Source organism: Cryptosporidium parvum, chromosome 6 (assembly GCF_000165345.1).
Source record: "Cryptosporidium parvum Iowa II chromosome 6, whole genome shotgun sequence".
Classification (NCBI taxonomy): Eukaryota; Apicomplexa; class Conoidasida; order Eucoccidiorida; family Cryptosporidiidae; genus Cryptosporidium; species Cryptosporidium parvum.
Genome location: NC_006985.1, coordinates 568,218 through 593,954, shown reverse-complemented (window position 1 = coordinate 593,954; position 25,737 = coordinate 568,218). Strand labels below are relative to the sequence as shown.

General features: G+C 31.8%; 16 protein-coding genes and 1 non-coding gene across 17 annotated transcripts; 8 read left to right on the top strand and 9 right to left on the bottom strand.

Annotated features, from left to right (window-relative positions):
* Positions 1 to 439: 439 nt before the first annotated feature.
* cgd6_2550 (conserved hypothetical protein) lies at positions 440 to 1,582 on the top strand (the record flags this gene model as incomplete). The annotated part of the gene is made up of 1 exon (XM_627608.1): positions 440 to 1,582. A coding segment is annotated over one exon (1,143 nt), but the record flags the coding sequence as incomplete, so codon positions are not given.
* cgd6_2540 (tRNA delta(2)-isopentenylpyrophosphate transferase, putative) lies at positions 1,579 to 2,851 on the bottom strand (the record flags this gene model as incomplete). Its single annotated transcript, XM_001388290.1, has 5 exons — positions 1,579 to 2,034; positions 2,083 to 2,226; positions 2,274 to 2,522; positions 2,571 to 2,747; positions 2,792 to 2,851. Coding segments are annotated over 5 exons (1,086 nt in total), but the record flags the coding sequence as incomplete, so codon positions are not given.
* A 146-nt stretch (positions 2,852 to 2,997) lies between these two features.
* Positions 2,998 to 3,855, bottom strand: cgd6_2530 (hypothetical protein; the record flags this gene model as incomplete). The annotated part of the gene is made up of 1 exon (XM_627607.1): positions 2,998 to 3,855. One exon carries the CDS (start codon positions 3,853 to 3,855, stop codon positions 2,998 to 3,000), a length of 858 nt encoding a protein of 285 aa, XP_627607.1.
* A 200-nt stretch (positions 3,856 to 4,055) lies between these two features.
* Positions 4,056 to 4,523, top strand: cgd6_2520 (hypothetical protein; the record flags this gene model as incomplete). The annotated part of the gene is made up of 1 exon (XM_627606.1): positions 4,056 to 4,523. The coding sequence occupies one exon, from the start codon at positions 4,056 to 4,058 to the stop codon at positions 4,521 to 4,523; it is 468 nt and encodes a 155-aa protein (XP_627606.1).
* A 346-nt stretch (positions 4,524 to 4,869) lies between these two features.
* Positions 4,870 to 5,850, bottom strand: cgd6_2510 (farnesyltransferase; the record flags this gene model as incomplete). Its single annotated transcript, XM_627605.1, has 1 exon — positions 4,870 to 5,850. The coding sequence occupies one exon, from the start codon at positions 5,848 to 5,850 to the stop codon at positions 4,870 to 4,872; it is 981 nt and encodes a 326-aa protein (XP_627605.1).
* An 869-nt stretch (positions 5,851 to 6,719) lies between these two features.
* cgd6_2500 (hypothetical protein with possible signal peptide) lies at positions 6,720 to 11,174 on the bottom strand (the record flags this gene model as incomplete). Its single annotated transcript, XM_627604.1, has 1 exon — positions 6,720 to 11,174. One exon carries the CDS (start codon positions 11,172 to 11,174, stop codon positions 6,720 to 6,722), a length of 4,455 nt encoding a protein of 1,484 aa, XP_627604.1.
* Positions 11,175 to 11,386: 212 nt separating this feature from the next.
* Positions 11,387 to 11,469, bottom strand: cgd6_2495 (the record flags this gene model as incomplete). The annotated part of the gene is made up of 1 exon: positions 11,387 to 11,469. It is a non-coding gene; the product is annotated as a tRNA-Ser (tRNA).
* Positions 11,470 to 11,713: 244 nt separating this feature from the next.
* On the bottom strand, positions 11,714 to 14,107 carry cgd6_2490 (e3 ubiquitin-protein ligase, putative; the record flags this gene model as incomplete). The annotated part of the gene is made up of 1 exon (XM_001388289.1): positions 11,714 to 14,107. One exon carries the CDS (start codon positions 14,105 to 14,107, stop codon positions 11,714 to 11,716), a length of 2,394 nt encoding a protein of 797 aa, XP_001388326.1.
* Positions 14,108 to 14,384: 277 nt separating this feature from the next.
* On the bottom strand, positions 14,385 to 15,413 carry cgd6_2480 (CCR4-NOT transcription complex, subunit 2; NOT2. C terminal Not2/Not3 domains; the record flags this gene model as incomplete). Its single annotated transcript, XM_627603.1, has 1 exon — positions 14,385 to 15,413. A coding segment is annotated over one exon (1,029 nt), but the record flags the coding sequence as incomplete, so codon positions are not given.
* A 183-nt stretch (positions 15,414 to 15,596) lies between these two features.
* cgd6_2470 (thioredoxin (quiescin Q6 like) having signal peptide and 12 transmembrane domains) lies at positions 15,597 to 17,564 on the top strand (the record flags this gene model as incomplete). Its single annotated transcript, XM_627602.1, has 1 exon — positions 15,597 to 17,564. One exon carries the CDS (start codon positions 15,597 to 15,599, stop codon positions 17,562 to 17,564), a length of 1,968 nt encoding a protein of 655 aa, XP_627602.1.
* A 199-nt stretch (positions 17,565 to 17,763) lies between these two features.
* On the bottom strand, positions 17,764 to 18,243 carry cgd6_2460 (60s ribosomal protein L21; the record flags this gene model as incomplete). The annotated part of the gene is made up of 1 exon (XM_627601.1): positions 17,764 to 18,243. The coding sequence occupies one exon, from the start codon at positions 18,241 to 18,243 to the stop codon at positions 17,764 to 17,766; it is 480 nt and encodes a 159-aa protein (XP_627601.1).
* A 422-nt stretch (positions 18,244 to 18,665) lies between these two features.
* On the top strand, positions 18,666 to 21,371 carry cgd6_2450 (glycogen phosphorylase; the record flags this gene model as incomplete). Its single annotated transcript, XM_627600.1, has 1 exon — positions 18,666 to 21,371. One exon carries the CDS (start codon positions 18,666 to 18,668, stop codon positions 21,369 to 21,371), a length of 2,706 nt encoding a protein of 901 aa, XP_627600.1.
* Positions 21,372 to 21,751: 380 nt separating this feature from the next.
* cgd6_2440 (hypothetical protein having 6 transmembrane domains) lies at positions 21,752 to 22,543 on the top strand (the record flags this gene model as incomplete). Its single annotated transcript, XM_627599.1, has 1 exon — positions 21,752 to 22,543. One exon carries the CDS (start codon positions 21,752 to 21,754, stop codon positions 22,541 to 22,543), a length of 792 nt encoding a protein of 263 aa, XP_627599.1.
* A 209-nt stretch (positions 22,544 to 22,752) lies between these two features.
* On the top strand, positions 22,753 to 23,313 carry cgd6_2430 (BTF domain, basal transcription factor; the record flags this gene model as incomplete). Its single annotated transcript, XM_627598.1, has 1 exon — positions 22,753 to 23,313. One exon carries the CDS (start codon positions 22,753 to 22,755, stop codon positions 23,311 to 23,313), a length of 561 nt encoding a protein of 186 aa, XP_627598.1.
* Positions 23,314 to 23,996: 683 nt separating this feature from the next.
* cgd6_2420 (conserved hypothetical protein) lies at positions 23,997 to 24,806 on the top strand (the record flags this gene model as incomplete). Its single annotated transcript, XM_627597.1, has 1 exon — positions 23,997 to 24,806. The coding sequence occupies one exon, from the start codon at positions 23,997 to 23,999 to the stop codon at positions 24,804 to 24,806; it is 810 nt and encodes a 269-aa protein (XP_627597.1).
* A 28-nt stretch (positions 24,807 to 24,834) lies between these two features.
* Positions 24,835 to 25,185, bottom strand: cgd6_2410 (possible CutA1 divalent ion tolerance protein; the record flags this gene model as incomplete). The annotated part of the gene is made up of 1 exon (XM_627596.1): positions 24,835 to 25,185. A coding segment is annotated over one exon (351 nt), but the record flags the coding sequence as incomplete, so codon positions are not given.
* Positions 25,186 to 25,306: 121 nt separating this feature from the next.
* On the top strand, positions 25,307 to 25,661 carry cgd6_2400 (hypothetical protein; the record flags this gene model as incomplete). The annotated part of the gene is made up of 2 exons (XM_001388288.1): positions 25,307 to 25,459; positions 25,512 to 25,661. Coding segments are annotated over 2 exons (303 nt in total), but the record flags the coding sequence as incomplete, so codon positions are not given.
* Positions 25,662 to 25,737: the final 76 nt, after the last annotated feature.

Below are 25,737 nucleotides of genomic sequence, written 5' to 3'. Positions count from 1 at the left end.
TAGTATGGGGCGTTTAAGCAGGCGGTAAATTTGTCACTTATTTTATTTTGATTAATGTAAAAGTTATAATAATTTTTATCTACTCAAGAAATTCATTTTTCCTTGAAAATTGTTATTACCGACCTTATTTTGTGAACTGGACTGCATCTTCTTTTTTTTTTTTTTTTGATGTAGCTTGTACTCACAAAGATATTTATTCCTGCTTACTTTTTCATACAAGATTAACTCAATTCAAATCTCAATTTTTCTTCCTGAAATCTAAGGTTTATTTTGAAAATTGGGTTTATCTTTCTATATTCAAAGAATTTTTTTTTAATTTTTATTTTACTTTAATAATTTTTAAAGGCGCATTAGTCAATAATTGGAAATAAATAAATAAATGTTAGTACTAATTTCATTTAAATAAATGCATATACATGTAAATGTTGATATGAATTAATATATTCCAATAATAATGGATGAAATCAGACGTCAGATTGAAGATTTGATGGGAGGGATTGAAGCTCCAATAGAGAAGAAAAACCCTCATGATAATGATGTCTGTAAATTCTACTTATGCGGACTATGTCCTCATGAATTATTTGAAAATACAAAGCTGTATATGGGTCCTTGTAAAAATATCCATTCGGAAGTTTTAAGGGAAAAGTACTTAAGTGAAAGAGAATCGAAAGGAAATACTCGAATTAAATATGAGACAGATAGTTTGAGAGTATTTCAGGGAATGGTAGATGATTGCAATAAAAAGATTGAAAGAAACCGTGTTCGTGCTGAGCTTTCAGGAAGTTCAAAACTTGAAGATGAAAATATACGGGCATTAGATCTTGAGATTAAAGAAATTATGAAGGAGATTGATGATTTAGGTGCAAATGGCGATATAGATGGCTCTTTGAAGAGGATGGAAGACTTAACAAGACTAAATCAACAAAAAATGAAGATATCTGCTACAAAGGAAGATGTTGAGAATGGAATGTATCGTCAAAAACTTCACCCATGTGAAATTTGTGCCGCATTTCTTTCAGAAACTGACAATGACCAAAGGTTAAATGATCACTTTAACGGTAAAATTCATGTTGGCTACCTAAAAATTAGAAAGCAAGCAAAAGATTTAAAAGAATGGATCAAAGCGCATTCTCCCAATAGGGATAGCAACTACAGACATGAAAATATAGCTCATAAAGGCGATTTCCGATATAAATCACATAGACAAAGCTACTCCGGTGAAGGCCGTGCTTATTACTATTCAAACAATTATAGAGATAGGAGAAATAGGGAGCATATGGATTACCGTGATAATTATGGTAATCATTCATCCAGAAGAGAAAATAACCAAACGAGATATGAAGAGCTCGGAAATAATTATAAGTCGACTGTGCAGAGTGACTATAACAGTTTTGGGCCGAGAAACAAACATATAAACACTAGATCTAACCCTTATTCGACAGTTGAATTGAATAGAATAAGTTCAGAAAAACACAAAAAACATATTAAAGAGGATACAAAAATCTATCCTCCTAGTGATGGAGAAATTTCTCCAGAAAGTGACTCCTCACGCTCTCTGTCAAGGAGTATTTCGCCATATTAACTTAATTTTTTATCCAGAATCATGAATGCGCGAGTTAACACTGACTTTTCCCAAGATGAATAAACTTGTTTGCTTTCAGAGTTATTCTTTAAATTAAATAATTTAGACAAGTATTTATAAATAATTGAAGTACTTTGAAAATTAAATTCAAGTAGTTCCAATTTCTGACTATCTGATACTTCACCATCAAATTCTAATATATTTACATTTAATCCGCGATTAATTATATGTTTTTTAATGAATTTCTCTTGTCTCTTACTGTATTGAAACGTCTTTATACGCAAATTTTCAATACATATATTGAGTTCTTCTTCGGAAATGTCTTCTATTTTTGTTTTTTTGTCGAGAATATCTATGAATTCTTTGTAGGCTATTCCTTGTAATAAACCAATATATTTATTACAAGTTAATAACCTCTCCTTAAGTAAAAAAACCTCTTTTAATAATCCATCCTATGGAAGAATGTTCAAATTTAAATATGACGCTGAATTGCAACTTACATTAATCATTTCATTTATTCTTATATCTATGCATTCTCTTATATTGTTATTTCTTACCCAAAATAATACACTATTGTTGTATCTAACTTTGTATGGATGAATTTTCTTTAACTCTGTAAATGTTAACCCGTTTGTGTTATAAATCTATGAATCTACTTAACTGTGATTAATAAATATTTATAAAAATTTACCTCTATCCCTCTGATTATTTTTCGTCGGTCATTTATATTTAATGACAATGCTCTTTCAGGGTCAATCTTCGAAAGCTGTTCAAGCAACTCCTCGTTTGTGAAGTTTGAGTATTCTTCATCTTTAATTGAAGGATTTACGCTACTACATGTTTCTGAGTCAATAATAGACTTCCAAATCAACGCTTTAAGGTACATGTGAGTGCCACCAACAATAATTGGAGTAACATTTTCGCTGATCAATCTATCGATCTATATGTGATATAAATGCACTGAATTTACTTTTAAATCACAACTTACTATTGGTACTGCTATACTGATATATTTGGAGGCTGTACAATCTTCATCAATATCAAAAACATCTAATAGGTGATGAGGGATTCTATTACGAATTTCTTTGGATACTTTAGCAGTTCCAATATCAAAGCCTTTGTATAGTTGCATTGAGTCGCAATTTATTATTTCTGATTTAAATCCCTAAAAAGAAAATATGGTTTTCTATATGAATTGAATAAACATACTTTTTTGTCAAGATATTTCCAGATATCTATAGATAAACGAGTTTTGCCAGAAGCTACACATTATAGAAATAACAAAGATTTAAAAAAGTTATTTAAGCCTTATTGAATGTAATAAGTTAATCTACCTGTTGTACCAAAAATGAAAATAACTGGGACATCTTTAATATACGAATTCAATGAAATAAAACACATTTCAAAAGGTCATGTCATTCAAGCATGGATAAAATATCATAAAAACTATTGCCCTGTGTAGATTGGCTGCTTTGCTCGCTCTTTATATCCTTATTTAACTCAGTTAAATTAGTAATGTCAACATAAGAATTTTTTTTTTCTTGAAGCATTGAGCCCGCCTTTTGAGTCTTATTAAAGAATCTGTGATTTTTATTAGTGTTCGGATTTCCATTTTGTGAATTACCACTTTTATTACTATTTTGACGGCATTGATCTTGAATGCTTGTATCAGCATTGCTTAAGATAAAATTAGAGTAGTTAAGAATGTCTTCGACTTTGTTTTTATTATTTTGAGCATCATTTAGTGGTTCATGTCTATTCGTATTTTTAATCTTTTTCTCCCAATAAGGTTTCTTAAAACTAAATTTGCAAAGTTTACATGAAATTAATATATTCTTAAAAGAATAATTTTGGAAATTCTGGCCACTAATTTTGCTAAGCTTGAGTAGTTTCTTTTTCAGTCTTTTCCTAATAATCCCTTTAATAGGCTTGACCTCTAATTTACAATTAATTCCTATTAAATATACTGAAAAACATTTTGGACAAATTTTTCCTGAAAAATAATCACTATATGATTTTGTCTGACTGATTTCGGATGTTAAATTTGCAACTTTGCAAATTAAACGGCTTGATAAACTAGGACAAATTAGGCTGTAAAATTTAGATGCGTCAATCAAAAATTCTAATTCACTGTTATTGCCTGATTTTTGTTCTTCAACAATCTGGAATTTAGGGTTCTGACTATTATAATTATTGTTAAATTCAAATGAATTTAGAGATTTACTATTAATAGATTTTGAGATAATTGAGAGTTTTGATTGTATCTGTTGCATTATAACTTAAACCTAATAAAATTGAATTTTATACAAATCAATAATGAATACATTTATGGAATAAATTGCATTAATAAGAGTTCATAATGATTCGTAATTCAATTAATCATTAAGGCGCCATAAAGTTTACCAATTATTTCATGTATTAATTACAATCGTGTTTTTTTTTCCTCGAATTATGAATATAGTTCCAAATTATAATGGATATGTATAGATACCCTGGAGGACTTACTAGTACCGATTTTCACAACTTTGAAATTAACGGAAGCTCCAGAGATCAAGGGTTTTCATTTTGGGCTTCAAATTTAACATGTGAGGAAAGGGCTATTACAATAGTTAAAAGATTATACTATTCTGAGTTTTCAAAATATCTCTACCTTGGAATTTTTTTATTAAACATCTTGGTTCTTTTCAGTGGCTTGTTTAGGGCTCAATCAGGAAGTAGATTTTCTATTTTCCTGGAAACAATTATAACACTAACCTTGACATTTGAAGTAATAATTAAACTATTCTTAATGAAAAAAAGATTTTTTAACAAAGTAAATAATGTATTTGACTTTGTTGTTGCATTGACCTGCCTTTCATTATTATTCTTAAATGGTGATATTCGAAGACTTTTTGCTACAAAAAAAATTGCCGATTTAAGAAATAACCAGATAGTAAGTTAAATATAAATATTAACGCGTTAGTTAATTCACTAATAACATTCTAGGCCACTGATATATTTGAACAAATCCTAACATCATCTAGATTTTGCCTTCAAATGTTAAGAGTTTTTTCTATTGCTAGATTGAAAGGAAAGACGGAGGTGAGTTTGAAAAAAGAAAGATTACCTTATAATATTTATAATTATTCCTATAGACCGTTGAGAATACTGTAAACTTTGATGAAATAAACAATTTGGAAGAATCCCTGTACTTTTCTGATAAAAACGTTGTTTAGAAATTAATTTTAGTGCATTTTGGAATAAATTACAGGAATTTAATTAATATTTATTAAATATACACATGCACTTCAAGTTTTTAAATTATCTGCCCTCCATTTCCAGTAGAATTTTCTTATTGGATCCACTGATTGCAGAAGCTTGAAAGCTTTTAAAGCAAAATCAGTATCACCTTTTTCATATTCCATACAAGCCTTAATATACACAACCTGATGGCAACTATCATAATGATTAGTATAAATTTCATCAATTGCATCTATAAAACTCTTAGGCGCATTTTCAAGACTCAAATTCTTAATTAAGGTTTCTTTGTTAACATTTCCATTAACCATTATTTTGCTAAAGAATGAAATTATATAGTTCCATATTGAATCATTGTGTGGAGCAAACATCAGCCAATTAACTATGTAATCTACCTCCTCAAGTAGATCAGACTCTTTTAATGCATTCATTTTTTTTAAATTAGTGAAAATAAAATGCCTGTAACACCAGGCACTATTGTTTCTGCAATCCTCAGAAATCAACTTTGAGATAAAATCCAACTCACTAATAAGTAAATCATTTTCAACAGAATTGTATTTCCTAATAAACCAAGTCCTATGATTCCACACATACATATTTTTTGCGTCAAATTCCAGCTGCTTACTTATGAAATTTAATTCTTCAATGTCAAATCCAAGTAATTCTCTAATAACTCTCATATGCCACCATGATTGATAACACTTTGGAGCTCTTTCACAAATACCTCTAACGAATCTTAATTCTTCTCTAAGGAACTCCGTTTTATTTTCATGTTCAACATAATTTTCGCGAATGATTTTTCTTCTGAAGTACCACGCAGTATAATGTTGTGGGTTCAAATCTATGACTTGTGTTGAAATATCAAGATTTTCAAGATCGAAACACTCATTATCTAGAAGACTCTTTAATTTGGAAAAAAGAGCATAGTGATCTGGCTTAAATAAAAATTTGCAGACCCCTTCGTTTTGAAAGTCAACGCTGTATTCAATTGTTTCGATATTAGTATTCTCCAATGAATCTAGCTCTTGCATTGGAATTTAGTATTAGCAACTTAGTTTGAGTAATGCTTTTAATTTATCACATTAATCTTCCCTACAATTTGGTTCGCAATTAAATTGATTTTTCCGATTTTGAAATTTCACCCCTGAATAATTATTGGCGGAAAGATTTTTTTTTTTTTTTATTTAAGATTTTATTAATAATGCTTGACGTAAATTTGATTAAATTAATTAGAGAAAATCTTTCAGTAGGCAACCCCACTGCCATTTTTATTTCTTTTACTTTGATTACACTCTCAATTGTGTTTCCTTTTATCTGCTATGCTGAGTTAACAAAGAAGAAGGTGAGTTTAAAGTGTTTATTTAAACTAGCAAATTGACTCGAATTATTTAATTAGGTCAAGAAACAAAATAAAAAGAAGGGGAATAATAAACAGAAATATAATAAAGAACCTCAACAGATCGTGCAGCAAAGTTCCAAATCTAATCAAAAAAAAACTCTATCAAAGCCATTTATTCCGCCTTTAGATACTGAAGGAAGCGAGGACGAGGAAAAACAAATTCCTGAAAAGAGTGAACAATTTGTTCCGTCAACAAAACATATACAAGGCTTATCATTTGAAATAGATAAGAATGATTCAGGAGGTTGGAAAGTTGTTGGAGATAAAAAATCAAAAAGATCCTACACTGAAGCTTCATTAACAAGTGTAGGAAGCGAGGAAACAGAGAAAAGCTCAAATAAACCTAAAAGCAAACAAGTTAGACGTAGAAAACCAATAAATAAAGTACCAGGTATGACTGACTGACTATATGAGTACTTAATTCTCTAAATTAGAAGTTTTTTGCATATTTTTTTTTTTTTTTTTGTAATTTAGCTTTGTTAATAAAAAAAATCAATTTGATTAATCGTCAAAATCAAAATTCAAATCAGAGTTTTTAAGCTCGAATTCAACCTTTCGTTTAAAATCATCGTATGAAATATCCAAGCCTTCGAAAGGCCTACTATTGACTTCCTTTTCCACGCCATTTGGCATCTCACCTGTTTGTAATTCGCCCAAAATATCGGCCTCATTAAAAACTTGATCTTGCTCGTTAATAGAACCTAACATTGCACTCAAATCCTCAGTAGGTCCTCCGGTCAATGCATTCAGTACGTCAAACCCTGCCATTAAATTTACTCCCGAGTTTTCTTGTCCAAATTCGATTCCACTTTGTTCTAATTCATTTTTGATTTCCTTATACTGTCTAATTGAGTTATTAATTGTAACAGCCATATCTACAGCTGTGCTTATCTTTGATATAAGCGAATTGGGTTTCTTTCCATATTCAGTTGTACCTCCAGTATCATCATCATATTCAATCTCTTGTTCTTCTTGATTTTTGGGATTGTATCTTCCGGGCCTTTCATCAAACTTGTATAAATCATCAAATTGGAAGCTTTCTAAATCGCTTTTGTCGTCATATGATATACTTTCAAGATCTTCTACTGGATTGCAGCTTGTATCAAAATTTTCAATGTTTATTGTCTTTGTCAAAAATAACTTTAGTTTTCCATTAGCTTCTTTCTTTTTTAACTTCAAATTATTCAAATTAGCGTTAGATTTATTAATTTTGATCATTTTATCTATTTTTTCATCTTTAATTTTTTTCATTTTTCGCCTCTTAACCCTTTTTTTCCATTTCCACCGTCTGTAACAATTAGTATTTGCAATTTCTTCTTCTCTTTTTTCTAGTTTTTCTTCTTTTAATTTAATTTCCTCCGAAAGTTTTGAAATTACATCAGTTATATTGCCCGTTATATTCCGAATAGTGTAGAATCTAAAGTGCTCGATATTTGCAAGCTTGAGATATTTATCTGACTCGCCGAGAATCAATAATGACTTCTCCTCGATGTTTCTATATTTCTCAAATTCAATTTCTGACTTTAGATTTTCATTTAATAATGATGAGTTATTATCATTTATTTGTGGAATATCCTCAATTCTATGTTTTAATGTTGAAAGTGCTTTGAGATATTTTCCTAACAAAATAGTGTGATTATTTGAAGATAGCTGATTATTTTTAATGTAATCAGTTAAATCTGCTGCATAAGTTGCGTTATTATTTACAGGACTGTCAAATGCGAATGTAGAACTTTCTATGTTATGGACTTCATCTTTGGATAGTAAAAGCTTAGGAAATCTGAAAATCTTTTGAAATAAATTAGCCTTTCCATAATTATGAATTAGAGTAGTTTTCATGGAGTTAAGTTTCAAATAATTAAATAAAAGTAACTTTGATGCAGATGTTATTTCATTTATCTTATTCTGATAGTATTTCAAATAAATAGTCTCTAATGTATTTAATTCCTCGACAATATTTGGCATTAAATCATTTATTAACTTTAATAATAATTGGAAAGAATTAATTCTTTCAATTTGAGTTTGCTCAACTTTATTTGATTCATTGTTTTGGAAAATCAAGGATCCCTTAAAGTTCAACTTCAAGCAATCTTCAATAAAATTTGAAAATACAAGTACTTTTGTTTTAATAGTTTCTCTTAACCAATTATTCATTACCTTCCTTATTTGAAGTGCCCTTCTCAGTGGTAATTCAATAGATTGATTTGGAATCCAGCATTTAACTCTACCTACTTTATTATCTAAGGAAATGCAATCTTGAATAATTGTATCAAGTTTCGAAATATCTTCTTTCTGAGATTCTAAATCTGAATAAACCCTTTGCAATTTTGAATCTACTCCTTTTAAATTTTGATTAATAGTAGAAAAAATGATGGAAAATTTATCGCAAATCTGTCTGACAATTGAGAGGTAATCCTCATCATTTTTGTTTCTTTTTTGTTCATAACTGCAATAATGATCAACTCTATTTTTTAAATCCGTTAAGTAACTTTTAATAGATGATACAGATGGAAATTCATCATCGCCATGATAAGAACCATCTAAATTGGGCGCATTTGTAGTTTCAAATTTTGAGACGAAACTTTCTCTGTTTAAATCAGATAGTGAATTATCCACAACATCTACGTACTTCAGAATAGATAAATCACTCTCAAAATAATTCGAAAACTCCTTTGATTTTGAAACTTGATATTGTAAATAGTATGTGTAGGCTTCTTCAGATATTTTACTAATACTTAATGCTGTTGGATTCCCTACTTTATTTATAATCTTTGCAATTATATCGGACCACTGTTGTATAAATTGTAATCTGAATTGAATTGCTTGCTCAAGAATATTCTTTGCTTTTGAGAAATTTTCTTTCAAATTCAAAAACTCAAGTGTGCTTTCAAACCATTCTCCAAATTGTTCAGAAGAATCTTGATAAACCTTTAGTTTAGAAAAATTAATGGTTTCTTCTGTATCTAATCCAAGATTAATATTTTTCACATATCCGAATTCAGTTTGGAATAAGCTTAAATCCCAATTAAATCTAGTTTTAATATTTTCATATAATGTAGAAAATCCATTAGTAATTATTTGTTGTTGTTTTAACAGCTCATAAGAATAATTTGGCTTTTCGAATGAATTTTGTTCTTGAGGCAAGTTTATTGAGCTTACAAACTCTGAAGTTCGATTATACATTGATATTGCTGAAATTAAAGTCGCATTATTATGTGGCCACAAAAATGAGTGTTTTAGAGAGAAAAGAGAATCTATTTGCTTTAATAAATGACCTGAAACATCATTTAATACACTTCTATATTCTTTGTTGATTTTTTTAATAGTTTTCTCACTAAAATTTTCCTTAGCACTAAATTCCGATTTGAGGTTCTTATATAGTGAGCTTAAATTTTTTGCACAATTTGTAAGCGGACTTTTCAAAGTGCCTTTAATAATTCCCTCGAATGCATCATATCCTTGCTCAATAACACTTTGAATATGATTATTTAGCCAAATCCATTCCATATACATTGCAAGCGTATTTCGATCACCCTCAAATTTATAATGGTTTAACTGTTCAAGTGTTTCTTTGTGTAGTTTTTTAATGATTAGTGTATTTTTATCAGAAAAAAAAACATTCCAATCTGATGCAGTTTTTCTTAAAGTTTCGGAACACTTTGTTAGTAAATCAATTGCTTCATCCATAGAAAAAACAGAATTCATACGATTAGTCAATTCTTTGGATTCTTTCATAACTTTAATTGCGATTTGAATGGTTGTTAATCTTTTTTGAACAAATAACCATAAAGAAAACAACCTATTGTTCAGTATATAAGTATTTAATGTTGTAATTGTATACCTAGATGAGATAACTGATAAGACATTTCTTCTATTTATAGAGTGATTTACAATCTGGTTTCCTATTGTATTAACCATTGCTAGAGTGTTATCATTAATTGAGTTCGAGGTTTGAAAGTGGTTAATACAATTTAACAAATTATGGACTTTTTTTGAATTCATCTTAAAAATATCTTCAAAACTACTCATAGTTTTGTTAATTTTATTAGAGTTTTTTTTTAACCATTTAATCTTACTTTTTTTATTTGATTGATCGTCCTGAGCAAGACCTTTATCGCAAACTTCTTGAAGTTTTTTTAATGTTTTAATAAAACTAAGATTAGAATCAAGATTGTTTGTAATTGAGGAAATTTGTTCAAGATAGCCAATGTTTTCATCATATAATGCGTTTTCAGAAATATTCAAAAGTTTAGAAAGGTTTATCAACGCATTTAGAGAGTCAGATCCACTTTTTATCACTTTTTTTTTTTTTTTAACGCAAATATCAAAATTACTAATATACTTTAAATATTCATTTTTTAAAATAAGAAGATCTTTTAGTGAAGATTTCAAAGGGGATCTGTTGGAAATAAGTATTTTTACTGTTGATTCATCTTTATCTGAAGAGATGAACCTGTAATCTACTGCCAACCCAAGATATTCTTTAAATTTTTTGTTGATTTCTTCATTACGATTGCTGGCTAAAGAAAGATCCAAAGATTTCTTGAATATCTCTTCCAAATGAACCGTATTTTTTTTAGGATCGATTTTATTTAGAAAAATTACAAACTGTTTATGCAATTTGACTATATTTGAAACTTCATGCACCAGCTTATTCCTATATGTCCAAAGTTGATTACATTGATCTTGAACATTTAGCTCAAAAGCATTAAAGCTTGAAATTTCTCCTGAACTTGAAAGGAGAGTAATTTCATTCATTGGGTTTGCTACTTCATTTTGAATTGAATCCGGATTTGTATGTGAAGAACTGTTTATAAGAGCTGCATTTCTTTCCGATTCATCCAAAATTTCATTTTCACAAGCTAAATTATTAAGAAAAAGTAATAATACTAAAAACTGTACCCGAAAAATTGCCCATATTGTATTGATTTTAATGCCTTTGAACCTCTCTGGCATTTATTGAGTTTTTTCAGAAAAATTTTTGGTCTTCGGTATTAAGTAAATGCTGAAAAAAAAACTCAGATAAAAATTAATAATGAAAAATCGAATAATTGCGATAGTAAACTTGAATGGCTCACTAACATTTACAATAAATTTTTTTTAAATCCAAAAAACTAAAATATAAATTTATTATTTCGGAATTGACATTAAGGATTTTTGTAAAAAAGCGACAGTGGCAGGATTTGAACCTGCGCGTGGAGACCACATCAGATTTCAAGTCTGACGCCTTAGACCACTCGGCCACACTGTCTATGTGAGTTGCAGCACAAAAACGAGGCTTTTTTTTATATATGTGAAACTTTGAGATTTATAAATCCCGTAGGTTTTCAAGATTTACAAAAAGTAGCATCAATTGTTATTGTCTTAAATAGCTGAATTTATCAAAAATATCTAAGCAATACAATATTTATCAATATTTTAAAAAACTAATCATTTATTTTCTATAATTTAAGCGATAAAAAATAGAACATTCGGTATTTACAGAAGTGTTTTAGTTATTTTAGCCCAAATCCTTTAGAATGTTCAAGCGCAATAAGTAAAAGCCTTTCCAGCTTTTCCTTGTTCTGGTAATCTGGTATTAATAAGAAATTGAAACATGTGTGCGCAGTAGGAAGTAAATCAGAGTCTGGGCCATGGCGGCCGATAACAAAACCCAATTCGCCCAGACCCTTCATAGGTACTCTATCTGAACCAGTTACAAAGAAAAGAAGTTTTTTTTGTAGCTTCAAGTCTAGCTTTTTGACTATTTCCCAAAACATAACAACGGTTGTACTATCTTTAGTATAACCATCTTGGTACTGCGATGCTTCAATTAAAGAATCAATATTAAAATCAGAGCTTCCACAGATAACTAACACTAGTTCTTCTGGAGAAAATAATTCTAAAGTCCTTCCTCCGCATACGCTTTGGAAGCCGTTGTAGAATGCTCTGAATTGACTTTCAATGGACTTGTTTAAAAACCAATCTAAATAAAGTTCAACATATCTATGGACATTACAAATTGTAACAGGTTCTGAGGGATCAAATTCCCCAGGAGCAATAGGAACTTCAGCCATAACTCCAAAATTATTAATAGTTGCAGAAAAAGTAAGACAAAGCTGTTCCATTTCAGAATCAGATTTTATTGATAATAGTGACAGTAGCGAGTTAGCGACTTCAGGCTGTATTTCATATAAATCGCCGATATCAACCTTGTACCCAAGTAGCTTTTTGTATACAGCAAGAGGGAAATGTACATCCAAAATAATTCCATTGTAAATTGCTAATGCCAAGACAATTCCTATCAATTCAAATTCTCCATTTGATTCAAGTGATGCCATGTTAAACCAAAATAATCGGGTATCTTCATAGTAAATAAACATACCAAAGTCAATGTTAAAAATTTCTTGAACCAATAATTGGAAGAATTCTTTTTGAACTCCACCTTCGTCAACCCCCTCTTCCCCAACAAAGCTGACTTTAAGTTGTTTTTTCAAGTTACTTTGAATTACTAATTGTTCCATGGAATCATTTACAATTGAGTCCCTATGGACTTTTAGTACAAGAAATGGTTGGATAAGTGCCTGAGTGGGATTGAAAAGGGATTCAACAGATCCAAGTGCTTGGGAAATTGATGATTGAAGTTCTAGTCTTTGCTGCATTAAGGAGTCTTGTTGAAGTGCTTGCGCTTTAATAGACGGCTCAAGGAGATAAGCATTTTTTAATAAACCAAATTCAGTATCGTTTGAAGGTGGGTTGGATAAAAACCATTGCCTGAGTTCATATTGCAATAAAGCTTTGGCAGAATTAATTGCTTCATTTGTGAAAAGCGAGATATCTAATCTATTATTATTAGAAAAATCAAAATTTTTTGTAATTATTCCTCTTTCTTTATTTGCATCAAACAATATTCTAAGCAAATTACTTGAGATTCTTAAATCATTAAGAAAAGCAGGTTTAAGAGATTTAATGGAACTTGATGCAATATTCCTGAAGGGGAATCTGATAATATCAAGGTTTTCATAATTATGATCGTCATATAATTCATAAAATCGGACACTTATCATTTGCTGAAGTGTAGAAACTGCCTGCTCTAAATATTCTAGTGGAAGTTTAATAAACCAATTTTTTAAAACTTCTTGAATATTGTTGTGGAACAAGGAAATCAGATTCAGAGTACTTCTAAGAGCAGAAAATCCTCCAAATCCATGTTCAAGTATATTTCCTTGTAGTAACACTAAGATAAATCTTATTTGAAAGGGCTTTATGATTCTGTTACCTACTTTTTCATCAAAATGTTGAGTAACTTCAGAGGTGACATTGAAATTGTTCCTGATCATCTCTATTACATTTGACTGGGCTAAACTAATTATATTAGAAATTGGTTCGTTGTTTATACCATTCTTTAAAATTGTTAGTTCAAAATATTCACGACTCATCAATTCAATCCAATCCGTAAACATCTTTAAGTGAGCAATATCAATTTTAATCTCGAAGTCATCACCTTCTTCAATAAGAAACAGCTTATTAAGAATATAATAATCAGAGTAAATCCCTACTATATCAATGACGCTCATATTATGTTTAGCCAAAACTTGTTTACATTGTTCAAGGGAATAATTAATTTCTTTAAGATTATTAATACAATTCTTAATATTTATAAGACGTTTGTAGCTTCCTAAAATACGGTCACACAAATTATATTTCTCAATCATCATATATAATCCCTCCAAATCGAATATTAGAAGCTGCTTTTCGTCTTTAGTGGAACATTTACGAGCTAGTTCATTCGCGAGATTTATAGCGTTCGCTGCAGATTCAGTTGGGTCACAACATAGTAAGAGATACTCTTGAAAGCATCTTTCAAATAATATCTTAAACAATACAGATGAGTCGTCACAAAGTTCCATATTCTTTAACTCAATTTACTATTAACATATAAATCGAGATACTGCGCGAAAGTAAAAATGCAGTACGAGGTAAGCGACAAAGCGAACAAAAAATCCGAGGTAAAAAAAAATTAAAATTAAAGTAAACTACTTCAGGTCCGGCTTTCTAATATGTGATATTGAAATATTAAGTTCATTACAATGTATAGAAAAAAATTTGGTAGTTAGTACCTTATAATTAAGCATTTAATTTTGCCAACAATTTAAATATATATAAAGTATTAATAAGTTAGTGCGCTTAAAAGCTTGAATTATGCCTATTGGACGATCTAAAATTAGAATAATTGTTTGAATTAATTGTCTGGTTGTTCCCAGCCTGGGAAAAAGTTTGTTGAATACTTCTTTGATTATATGCTGAACTAAAATCACTGATATTGTTCATATTAGAATTAATTTGTGGTTCGGAACCCTTGTTACGACTATTCGATTGTTGCTGCATTTGTTGTTGGACAATTTGATAAATTTGGTTTTGCTCTTGTATCCATTTGGAGTGGATTCTGACTCCTTCCTCCACGCTTGGACGAATCTCATCTATCGAAAGTAAATTACTTGATGGAGGGTCAGATATAGGGACTTTGCACCATTTATCGGTATCAAAAACTTGCCACTCAGCTGTCTGCTTTTCTTCATTTTGAACCTTTGAATACCATTGCAATGAATCAGGATAGTATAACCATCCTCTATTACACAGTTCTACAGCAGCAAATCCTTGAAGCAAATCCTGTGGCATATTATAAAATATGTAAAACAAGGTTTCTAGGGCAAATTTCTGGACATACGTTGACTTCAACCCAATGATTTGTGAAACATTATTAGGAGTGTTTGCAAATGCCTGAATTATTTCGTTTGTTTCAGATTCAGGCTGAGCTGGTTTGCTAGAACTCCAGGGAGAGTCAAAATTAAGATATAGACATTCAGATGAATTCAAATTGAGCCCTAGCGTAGTCAAATCAGTTCCCAGAGCCAGAATATTCAAATCAGAATCGGTCATTCTTATTACGTTGAGTATTCCTAGCAAGCCATAGTTTGTTCGATTGTAAGAGATTGCTTGCTGATTAGTTTCATATAAAATGTCTTCAAGGCTCAAATCTTTATCTACATTATTCTGAGTTGAAGTTTGTTGATCGCATTGATTTTGACTATTTATGGTATTATTTTGTGGTGACGTATCTTCTTGATCGCACGAAGAAGAAGAACTCTTCTGTACCTGATTTTTAGCATCCATCAAGGATTTACTGTTAGGCAAGATGAATCCCTTACATACACTTTATTATTGCAGTTCAACAATTTTCCAATATTATTAATTTTCAAAGCGGTATAAATAATAATCATTTTAAACACGTTATGCAAGCTGGCCTTTTTATTGGTTATTTTATTATTAATAATTATATTTTCGCGCCATAAAGAACAAATACCGGTAACTTGTTAATCGCAAAATAGAGGATTATTTATGAATCGTTTTTCATGGAAATACAAAAGAGAAAATCACTTGATTGACAAAAGTAATGGAATATTGAGCAGAATGTTGTGGTCAAGATATATTTTTTGTTGCTTATTATTTTTTATTTGGTATATTTGCACATGGTTTGTGGGTGCTCATCTTCTTAGAATAGAAACAAAGGAAGGGATTTATACAAAATCAGCATTTATTAAGGAATTATCTTCCGTAGGGGAGTTAAGGGACATAGTTTTAAATGATTTACATGGACCAAAAGTAATTATTTTTTACTCTTCATTCTGTGCGTACTGCCATATGGCTTCAAATCCTTTAAAAAAAGTTGCTGAATCTTTGACTCCTACAGGCGTAAAATTCTATGCATTTGAATGTGGGAAGGGATATAGCGAATGCTCAATTTGGGGAATAGATGGACTCCCAAACCTAAGGCTAATTGGTCCCGAGGATAAAACAATAAATTTAGAGTCATTAATTAATTATACAGAGTTTAGCGATATAAACTGTACAAGAAAATCAGAAAAGCATATTGTATTTCCAGAAAAGCATATTCCAAAGTTGATGGAAGTGCCTTATTTGAAGCATTTAAAAAGCAAGTCAATTTCTATGCCAGTAATAAATGAAGAAACATTTTTAATGTGTTCAATTATCCGAGCTTTTGACTTATCAAACGTATTCAAGCCATTAAATAACTCTGTACTATCAACTTCAGCAATATCACAAACAAAAACTGGCATTTCAAATCACTTTGGTAGATGGAGCGAAGAATCGATGCAAATTAGCCCTTCCCATGCAATAGTTGATGCAATTACGACCAAATTTTATATTTTACATAATTGGGTCTTTTTTGGAAACAATGTAGTAAATACTTCACAATTTCTGGAGAAGAGGCGTTTAAATGCCCTATATAGATTTGTTGAAACTAGTTGGGTGCTTATTCCAAGCAAAAGAACGAGAGCAAAACTTGAAGAAATATTGGTATTTCTCAAAAATTATATGGACAACAGGGATAATTCAATTTATTCCAAACTTTCTTTGGAAAGTTGGCAAAGCTTTATAAAAACAGTTGTTGTTGAAGGTATAAGTACTACACAAAATGGTAGTGATCCTACATTTTATATATGCAAAAAGTCTTTATTCTGCGGAATTTGGCTTCTTTTCCACTCTTGGTCTATATCATTGCTTAAAGGCGTTCAACAACAAGGAAAAGGCTGTCCTCTATATAATGGGCCTTCACTAACGCCTGGGCAAGTCGTAAATAGAATAGCTGAAACGGTCAAATATTTCATGGTATGCCAAAGCTGTAAAGAACATTTTGAAACAATGATTAATAATAATACATGTGATAGAACTTCCTATATTCCTCCCATGAATAACAACAAATTCCCAGTTTTACTTTATGAGGCTGAGGGTCTGGTTTTTTGGCTGTTCAGAGTTCATAATCTAGTAACTCTAAGAGTTGCAACTGAAAGTAGTTATGAACATTTAAAACAAAAAAGATCGTCATCCATTTCTTACGTTGGAACTGGAGTGTCATTCCCTCCGATAGGATCTTGCTTTGACTGCTATCGTCCAAACCAGACTCCAGCAGAAGTAACTAATCAGATGTTGAGTAGTATAAACGATCTTACTGATGATGACTATGATAAAGACATTTTTGAACAAGGACCAGTAGTTGCATTTTTAGAAGCTTATTATTGGAAAGAAGGCTGGATATTACCAAAAACTACTCTTGATCTACAGAAATCAGAATTAGCATCAGCTTATTCTTTTCCTAACTCAAATCAAATTGACCCCTTTGATTCACTTAATTCTTTCAAGAGGTCTGCTGAAATACAAGTTGGGTCGGTATTTGATATATTCCCTGTTCTATACCCAATCCTTACATTCTTCATTTTCTCACTAACGGTCTTTTATTTAGTTGAGACTGGACCTTTCCTGCAAGAACAAAAAATAGCCATTTAGCCTAGTATATACTTCAACCTCTACTAACCTCTACTCTGTAACTCGAACCCTTTTGTTTCATCAATATATTTTCAAACCTGAGCTAACACTATATTTACAGGTGATACAAGTTATAAATTTAGATAATTAGAGCGAACGAGAGAAAACACGAAGCTAAAAAAAAATTAAATAGTGGTGCCTATAAGTCAGTTCCATCAAATTAGCAAATAGAGACAGTAATGTGAGGAGTGAGTACCTCCATATTTGAACAGTCGACAAATCCACCTTCTCTTGGTAATTGTGGAACACGCTTTGTTACAGGTGATGGTAAACCTGCAACGTGGGCCTCGTGTCTTGCAGCATCATTAGCTTTGACTCTCTTAAGGAAGTCTTCATTGCAACGGCTGAGTCTTACGTGCTCGATTCTTACATTAATTCTCTTGGCAATTTGACGGTTACCAACAACCTTATTAACAATGACGCCCAAGGCTCTAGGAGCTACGTTGTATACAACACCGGTGCGGCCATGGTAGAAATGGTATGGCATACCTTTGTGAATAGAGGAGTCGACAACAATATCAACATAATCTCCAACCTTAATGGGTTTCAAATATCTTGACAACATGGGAACACCCTTCTGTCTGAATCCCTTGGAGAACTTTGAGCGAGTTCTTGCTCTCTTACCAAATGAATGAGGCATCTTGAGTTACTTAAATCCAAAAAAAAAATCAACAGAGTTTAACTCGTTAATCGGTTACCCTTAAAATTATTGTTTAGAGACGCGAAGACACAAATGGCCAGTTTGTTGCTACACGTACCTAAATGGCGCCAAATGCGAGTCACCGGTCAATAATTATTAGATCATGTGTTACAAATTTTTTTTTGAGGTGAGTTCAGGCCATTCAACTTATGTAATTTAGAGTTGCTTGTTGGCTTCCTATAAAATTTTAAAGGATTTATATTTATTACAAACCCATTTTTTATGCGGTTTTAACCATAATACGAGCATATCTCGAATTAGTGGATGACTATATTTTTGCATGCCCAATTGAAGTAATTTGGCGTACACATTAGAGTCTTAATTGTTAATTGAACTAAGTCAACAGAAATAGTACAATAAAAATGGGAGATAGTGTATTTACTCGTGATAACTACAACTTTGAGATGAGGAGAAAAGCCTCATTCTCAAAGTTGACAGGGGCTGTTCCAAGAGGTATGACAGGAATGTACTTGGACGATTTCGATCCAACTGCAGACAAAAGAAGAGAGAAGTTATGGTACTTAATGGAAAGCTACCTGCCGACAGATATTGAGTCCATTCAGAGATCAATAGTTAATCATGTTGAATACACACTTGCAAGAACTAGATTCAATTTCGATGACAATGCTGCTTATAGAGCAACTGCCTATAGTATAAGGGATCGTCTAATCGAAAACTTGAATGATACAAATGAGTACTTTAATGAAAGAGATTGCAAACGTTGCTATTACTTGAGTCTAGAATTTTTGCTCGGAAGAGCCATGCAAAACGCTCTCGTTAACTTGGACATTGAAGAAAATTACAGAAAATCTCTGTTTGACTTAGGGTATAATCTTGAAGCACTGTATGATAATGAACATGATGCTGCCCTTGGAAATGGAGGACTAGGAAGGCTTGCGGCTTGTTTTTTGGATTCACTTGCTACAAAGAATTATGCCGGATGGGGATATGGCATTAGATATACTTATGGTATTTTTGAGCAAAAAATCGTTCAAGGCCGACAGTTTGAACACCCAGATTACTGGCTTGTGCAGTCTAATCCATGGGAAATTGAACGTCAGGATGTAACATATGGCGTTCGATTTTATGGTCACGTACGTGAATTTGAAGAGCATGGGAAAAAGAAGTTCAGATGGGTTGATGGCGAAGTAATTCAGGCAGTTGCATATGATAATCCAATTCCAGGCTTTGATACCTACAATTGTATTAACTTACGTCTTTGGAAGGCAACTCCTTCAAGAGAGTTCGACTTCAATGCTTTCAATGAAGGTAAGTATGTTGATGCCGTTTGCGCCAGACAAAGAGCAGAGTACATTACTTCGGTATTATACCCAAATGATAACACTGAACAAGGAAAAGAGCTTAGACTCAAACAACAATACTTCTTTGTATGCGCAACGATTCAAGATATTTTGAGAAGATTCAAGAAATCAGGAAAGGTAGATTGGAGCGAACTACCTAAAAAAGTCTCATGCCAACTCAATGACACTCATCCGACTATCGCTGTAGCAGAAATGATGCGTATTTTGATAGATGTTGAAGAGCTAGATTGGGATTTTGCCTGGAATATTACTAGTGAGTGCTTTAATTATACAAATCATACTGTTTTACCAGAGGCCTTAGAAAAGTGGAGCTCAAGCCTGTTTAGCAAACTACTCCCCAGACATTTGATGATAATCAACGAAATCAATTATAGATTTTTGAACGATGTAAGAGCTGTCTTGGGAGATGGGCCATGGATTTCAAAAATGTCTATTTATGAAGAGGGGTGGGACAAGAAAATAAGGATGGCAAACTTAGCAGTTATTGGATGCAGGAAAGTCAATGGCGTTGCAGTTATTCATAGTGAAATAGTTAAAAAGGATTTGTTTTCAGATTTTGTCGAATATTACAGACGCAAGGGAATCAATGACAAGTTTATCAATGTTACAAATGGTGTTACTCCAAGAAGATGGGTAAACTGCGCAAATCCAAAACTTTCTCATTTAATTTCCAACTGGTTAGGATCCGATAGCTGGCTAACTAACTTCGATATGATTAGAAGTTTACAAAACAATATTGATGATTTATCTCTTCAGAAAGAATGGGCAGAGGTAAAACTGAGTAATAAGGAGAGACTTGCTAAGTGGGTTGAAATCAATACAGGATACAAAGTAAGCACAAGTATGCTTTTTGATATACAAGTCAAGAGAATCCATGAATATAAACGACAACTACTTAACTTGTTCTACATTATTCACAGATATCTTACATTAAAGCATATCTCACCTGAAGAAAGAAAGAAATTCGTACCAAGATGCTGTTTCTTTGGAGGAAAGGCTGCGCCTGGGTATGCTACGGCTAAAACTGCAATAAAAATGATGAATAACCTATCAGTAATAATCAACAATGACCCAGATACAAAAGATTACTTAATGTGTGTCTTCTTGCCAAACTACAATGTCAGTAATGCCCAAATTATTATTCCGGCATCTGATATCTCACAACATATTTCAACAGCTGGTACTGAAGCTTCTGGGACAAGTAATATGAAGTTTGTAATGAACGGCGGATTGATCATTGGTACTCTTGATGGTGCCAACGTTGAAATTCGTGAAGAGTGCGGAAACGAAACAATGTTCATTTTTGGTGCTTTAGAACAAGAAGTTGAACACATTAGAAATAGAGCTAGAGAAGGAAACTACCCAATTGATCAGAGGCTACATGATGTATTCAACTTTATTAGAACAGGAGGGATCATGCTTGGTGACGGAAAGGCTCAAGGAGAATTCTGTGAAATTGTGAATAAAATCTGTTCTAACGGTGAAGGCCAAATTGGCGACTTCTACTTGGTATGCCATGATTTCCCACTTTACTGTGACGCGCAAATGAGAGTTGATCAAGCATACAGAGACCAAACTACATGGGTTAAGACTTGCATCAAGGCTGCCTCATCTATGGGAAAATTCTCGACTGATAGAACAATCGAAGAATATGCTACCGCAATTTGGGAGCTTGAACAGTGCGAGAGACCTGCGCCAGAAGCATGCAAAAAATTATCTGGGTATTCACCTAATAAATCAAAGTGAATGATCAACTGAGCGATTTACGTAGAAAAAACTCTACATCTACATCCTTTAATCTATTTAATATCTTTTTGCCTTAGCTGCTTAGATTCAATTAACAAAGGAAAAAAATTCAATAAGCAAATCTGACTTAATAAGGGTAAATTGTACAGTGCTTTGTTCAAATAGTAGATTAATCTTCGTTCTGTTAGGAATTTACATTTTTCCTGAAGATTCTCGACAAATTAAACTGAAATTTAGCTTGCCGCTCCAAATGGCGCGTGTATTTTCGTGGGTTTATATTAATAATGACGTAAATTACATGGAATCTAGTATCCCATAATGCGCCATGCAGGGTATAAATAACGATTTGTCAACATTTTTTAATTAAAAAAAACACAAAAATGGAAGAAAAGAAAACTGTTAAAAATAAAGTGAGAATAGTTGAAGGCGAGAAAAAGGTTACTTCAAATGCGAAGCTTAGATTAGTCTATGATGCGCTATCTGTTACATATTTTTCAGTATTATGGATGATGATGTTTTTGGATTGTGGACCAAACTACTTCAGTTTTTTTTATTATTTAACAAATTGGGGATGCACTTCAACTTTAATATTTTATTTTATAGCAACATTGGTAGATTATGAACGTTTAGTGAAAGTAAATGTCTCTACAAGGCTAATACATTCCTGTACATTTGTAAGAGAATTGAGCATTTCATTACAGAGCGTAATTGTTCCATTTTTCTGGATAATAGTTTATCCAAAAGAAAAATGGAGGTCAATTACTTGGGAGGTGCAAATGCATGGGATGGGACTCATATTCATTTGCATTGACTACCTCATTCGTACTTCAAACTTTTCGTCTCTTTCATCCAAGAATCTGTTCATGGTTGTTCTTTCATATTTAACCCTAAATTATTTTGTTGTGAATAAGCTAGAAACAATGATTTACCCTGGAATAACATATAACACGGTTGAGTCATGGATAGTCGTAACTCTTGCTATTGCACTAGTTCTTATAGCTCACCAATTGGCATCTATTATAACAATTTGTTTGGTGGTGAAGAATAAGATCTGGAGAAAGTATGAAAAAGATGATTTTGTAAGCAAAAGTATAAAAATTGTTCAAAAAGCACAGAAATTGAGGCATAAAGATGGGGTAAGGAAAAGGTTAGGATCAATTTTTGTAGGTTAGTAACAAAAATCAATTTGTACACGAATTTAATAATTATAATCAAGAAAAGCAAAATTGTCGTAAGCAGAAGCAATAATTCATAAAATTTATATACGATTCTAAACTGATAGCGCTTATATTCCATTGCGGGGCAGTAGCTAGAGACGCTCTAAAAGACGTATTTCTCAAAAAAGTACGAGACAAGAACTTAATAAATTGATGAATGAGTCATGGAAGTTGTCGCGCGTAAGAAATTTTGGCGATCGTTGGAGTTTATTAGGACAGACAAATATTTATATAAAATGAAACCCGATATAAAGGTTGATGACACAATAGAGCAGGCTCGTCAAAAACTTAGAGATAGGTTTGGTGTGGGAACTACTCAAGTTGGTGGTAAAGGCACTGCAAGAAGAAAGAAGAGAGCACAAAAGCCAACTGGTGTAGACGTAAAAAAACTCCAGGCTGTAACTTCTCGTTTTAGATGCCAAACTTTCCCTGCTATTGGTGAAGTAACAATGATGAAGAAGGATGGTACTTGTCTTCACTTTTCGAACCCCAAATTGCAGGCATCTGTTGCTACAAATACATACATCCTTACAGGTAACCCACAGGAGAAACTCATCAAAGACTTACCTCAGCAAATAAATCCAATGGATTTGAGCGCGTTTTTGAACGATCCCAAATTCCAGAAGCTTTTAGAGGAGTCACAGGCAAACAAACTGAAGATGGCATCCGGTGAGGATGACGACATCCCAGACTTGGTTGAAAATTTCGAAGATGTTGAAGAGTAATTTGCCTTAAGCCTAATATATTTTGTTTAGCAAATCTGGGGATTTTTCACGATTGGTGTGAAATGACTGTTACAATTGTAACACAATCCTTTGAAATTGGTACTCGTCTAGCCTTTTCGTTAAAAAAACCTGAATGCATCTTAGACAAGTAAACACTAATATAGCGTATTAATAGGCAAAATATAGCTATTATTTTTTTCTCTCTAATTAATCTATCACTATCTACTCGAATTTTTCCTTATTCAAATTTATAAATTGGTCTAAGTTAGCTTTGATTACTTCATTTTAGTTTGTTTGTAAGGTATTTCATGTGTTCGTGGGCTGAAACTGCTGCTCCAGATAGCAAATTTTCTATTTGCTTAACGCCAACTACCTTCTTGTTCTAGGAATTTAATAAACTTTAGTTAAAAAAAAAAATCGGCAATAACTTACCTTTCTAAGAATGTTTTGTTTTTTGAAATTCTTTGGCTTTTTAGAGGGAGCTGGTTTGTTATTCCTCTCTTTTAACTTTTGCTGAACTATCCTTTTCTTGGTGTTTGTTCCTTGCGTCATATTAGTCAATTAATTACTAAATTTTGTATTGTTTTAAGATAAATCTTGGCGGGACATAAAAGTCAGTAACGTAACTTGAAATTTTCTTTCTATATTAGATCTATATAACTTTGTAACTAATATTTAATTTTATGAAAAGCAGTATTGACAAAAATATAAATACAAATGTCAATATACGAAGTCTTAAGGCAAAAGTTTTGGAATGTAAAAGAAAGCTATTGAAAAGCGAATTTTGGGGTACTATAGTTGAACATCTAGAGACTGAAATCTTTGAAAATTGGATAAAAGGAAGGAAATGTTCGAGCTCCAGATGCATTTTGAGAGGTAGGTGTATTTGTTACAATAATGTCTTTTTTGTTATTGGCCTAGGAAGTTTAGAGTCTACAATCAATTCTAATCTTTCCTCATTTTTCCAGCTTGCAGCAGTTATTGCTTTAAATGAACGAATAAATTTAGAAGGAATTTACTTTTGCGATCCTGAATTCACTCAAGCTGATAGAGAACTCATTTTTGAATTATTTATGGAATTTAAAACTCATATTGAGGTTTTCACATCACATGATTTAAGTATACCTTTAAATACAGTTAACCACCAATTAAAAAATAAATTGTATGGTAGGGACAGTCAAATTAATATATTATTCTTTATGCCACATTGCGATCGCTGCGTTTTTGGGATGATAATAAATTACTTTAATAGCGGTGAAGGGAAAACACTATATTCAGATTCAGCTCGAATGATTGTATGGGGAAATAATTTAGAAACCTTTCAAATTGATTCTAACGAGAATTTTAACAAAAGGTGTGAATATTGCAAAGTTTTATCAACCTCTCTTTCAAAGATGAATTTTAGTACAATTAATTTTCCAGTGAATGATTACAAAACCATATTCTGTAGTTCTTTTAGCGATCTCTCAATTTATCATCTCCCCGTTAGCTAATTTCAGATTGTATTAATAATGTAACAATTTAGCTTCTAACTGTCTGGTTTACCCAATTAATGTAATTTTCATTGCCATATACGACTTTAGTAGCGATAATTTCTGGTAACTCATATGAGTGAATCTCTGTAACTTTTTCTTTCAGAGTAGTAAACAATTGAGAAGTTGTCTTTACCAATAACATGACTTCGTTTTCATCATGAACTTGGCCTTTGAATTTGTATATGCTTCTCACACTTGGAATAATGCTTACGCATGCACAAAGTTCTTCATCTACAAGAGTTTTGGCAATTGAGGTAGCTTCATCTTGGTTTGGTGCCGAAATATAAATTAATATTATATTCGATTCAATTTTGGTTTCCGTCATGTTTGAATTTATTTATTGATAATTTATAATACAGATACCGCTTTTAATATTATTTATTTAAATCTATGTTACGACACCGTAAGTTTTTCAACTATACATCATGTTTAAAGCGATAACTTTCTATTGGAATTAAGAGCCTGGTCTATTAATGTGTAGGAAGCAGCCTGGAGTCGCAATTGGGCGTTTATGCGTTAGATGCGAAGGCAGATGCCCAATATGTGACTCACTAGTGCATCCTGAAACTGTTGTAAGAATATGTAACGAGTGCAACTATGGATCTCAGAAGGTAAGTATCTTTTTTCTGCATCATGAATAGTTTTCATCAATATTTAATTCAGGGGAGATGTATAATTTGTGGTTCCGAGGGTGTTTCGGATGCATATTATTGTAGAGAATGTACAATTTGTGAAAAAGATAGAGATGGATGCCCTAAAATAATAAATCTAGGAAGCTCTAAGATAGATAGCTTATACCAACATAAAAAATAGTGTTGCATACATTTATGTAAATATTACATTGAACAAAATGTCTCGTCTACACATTAAATTGATCAGAAAAAATTTT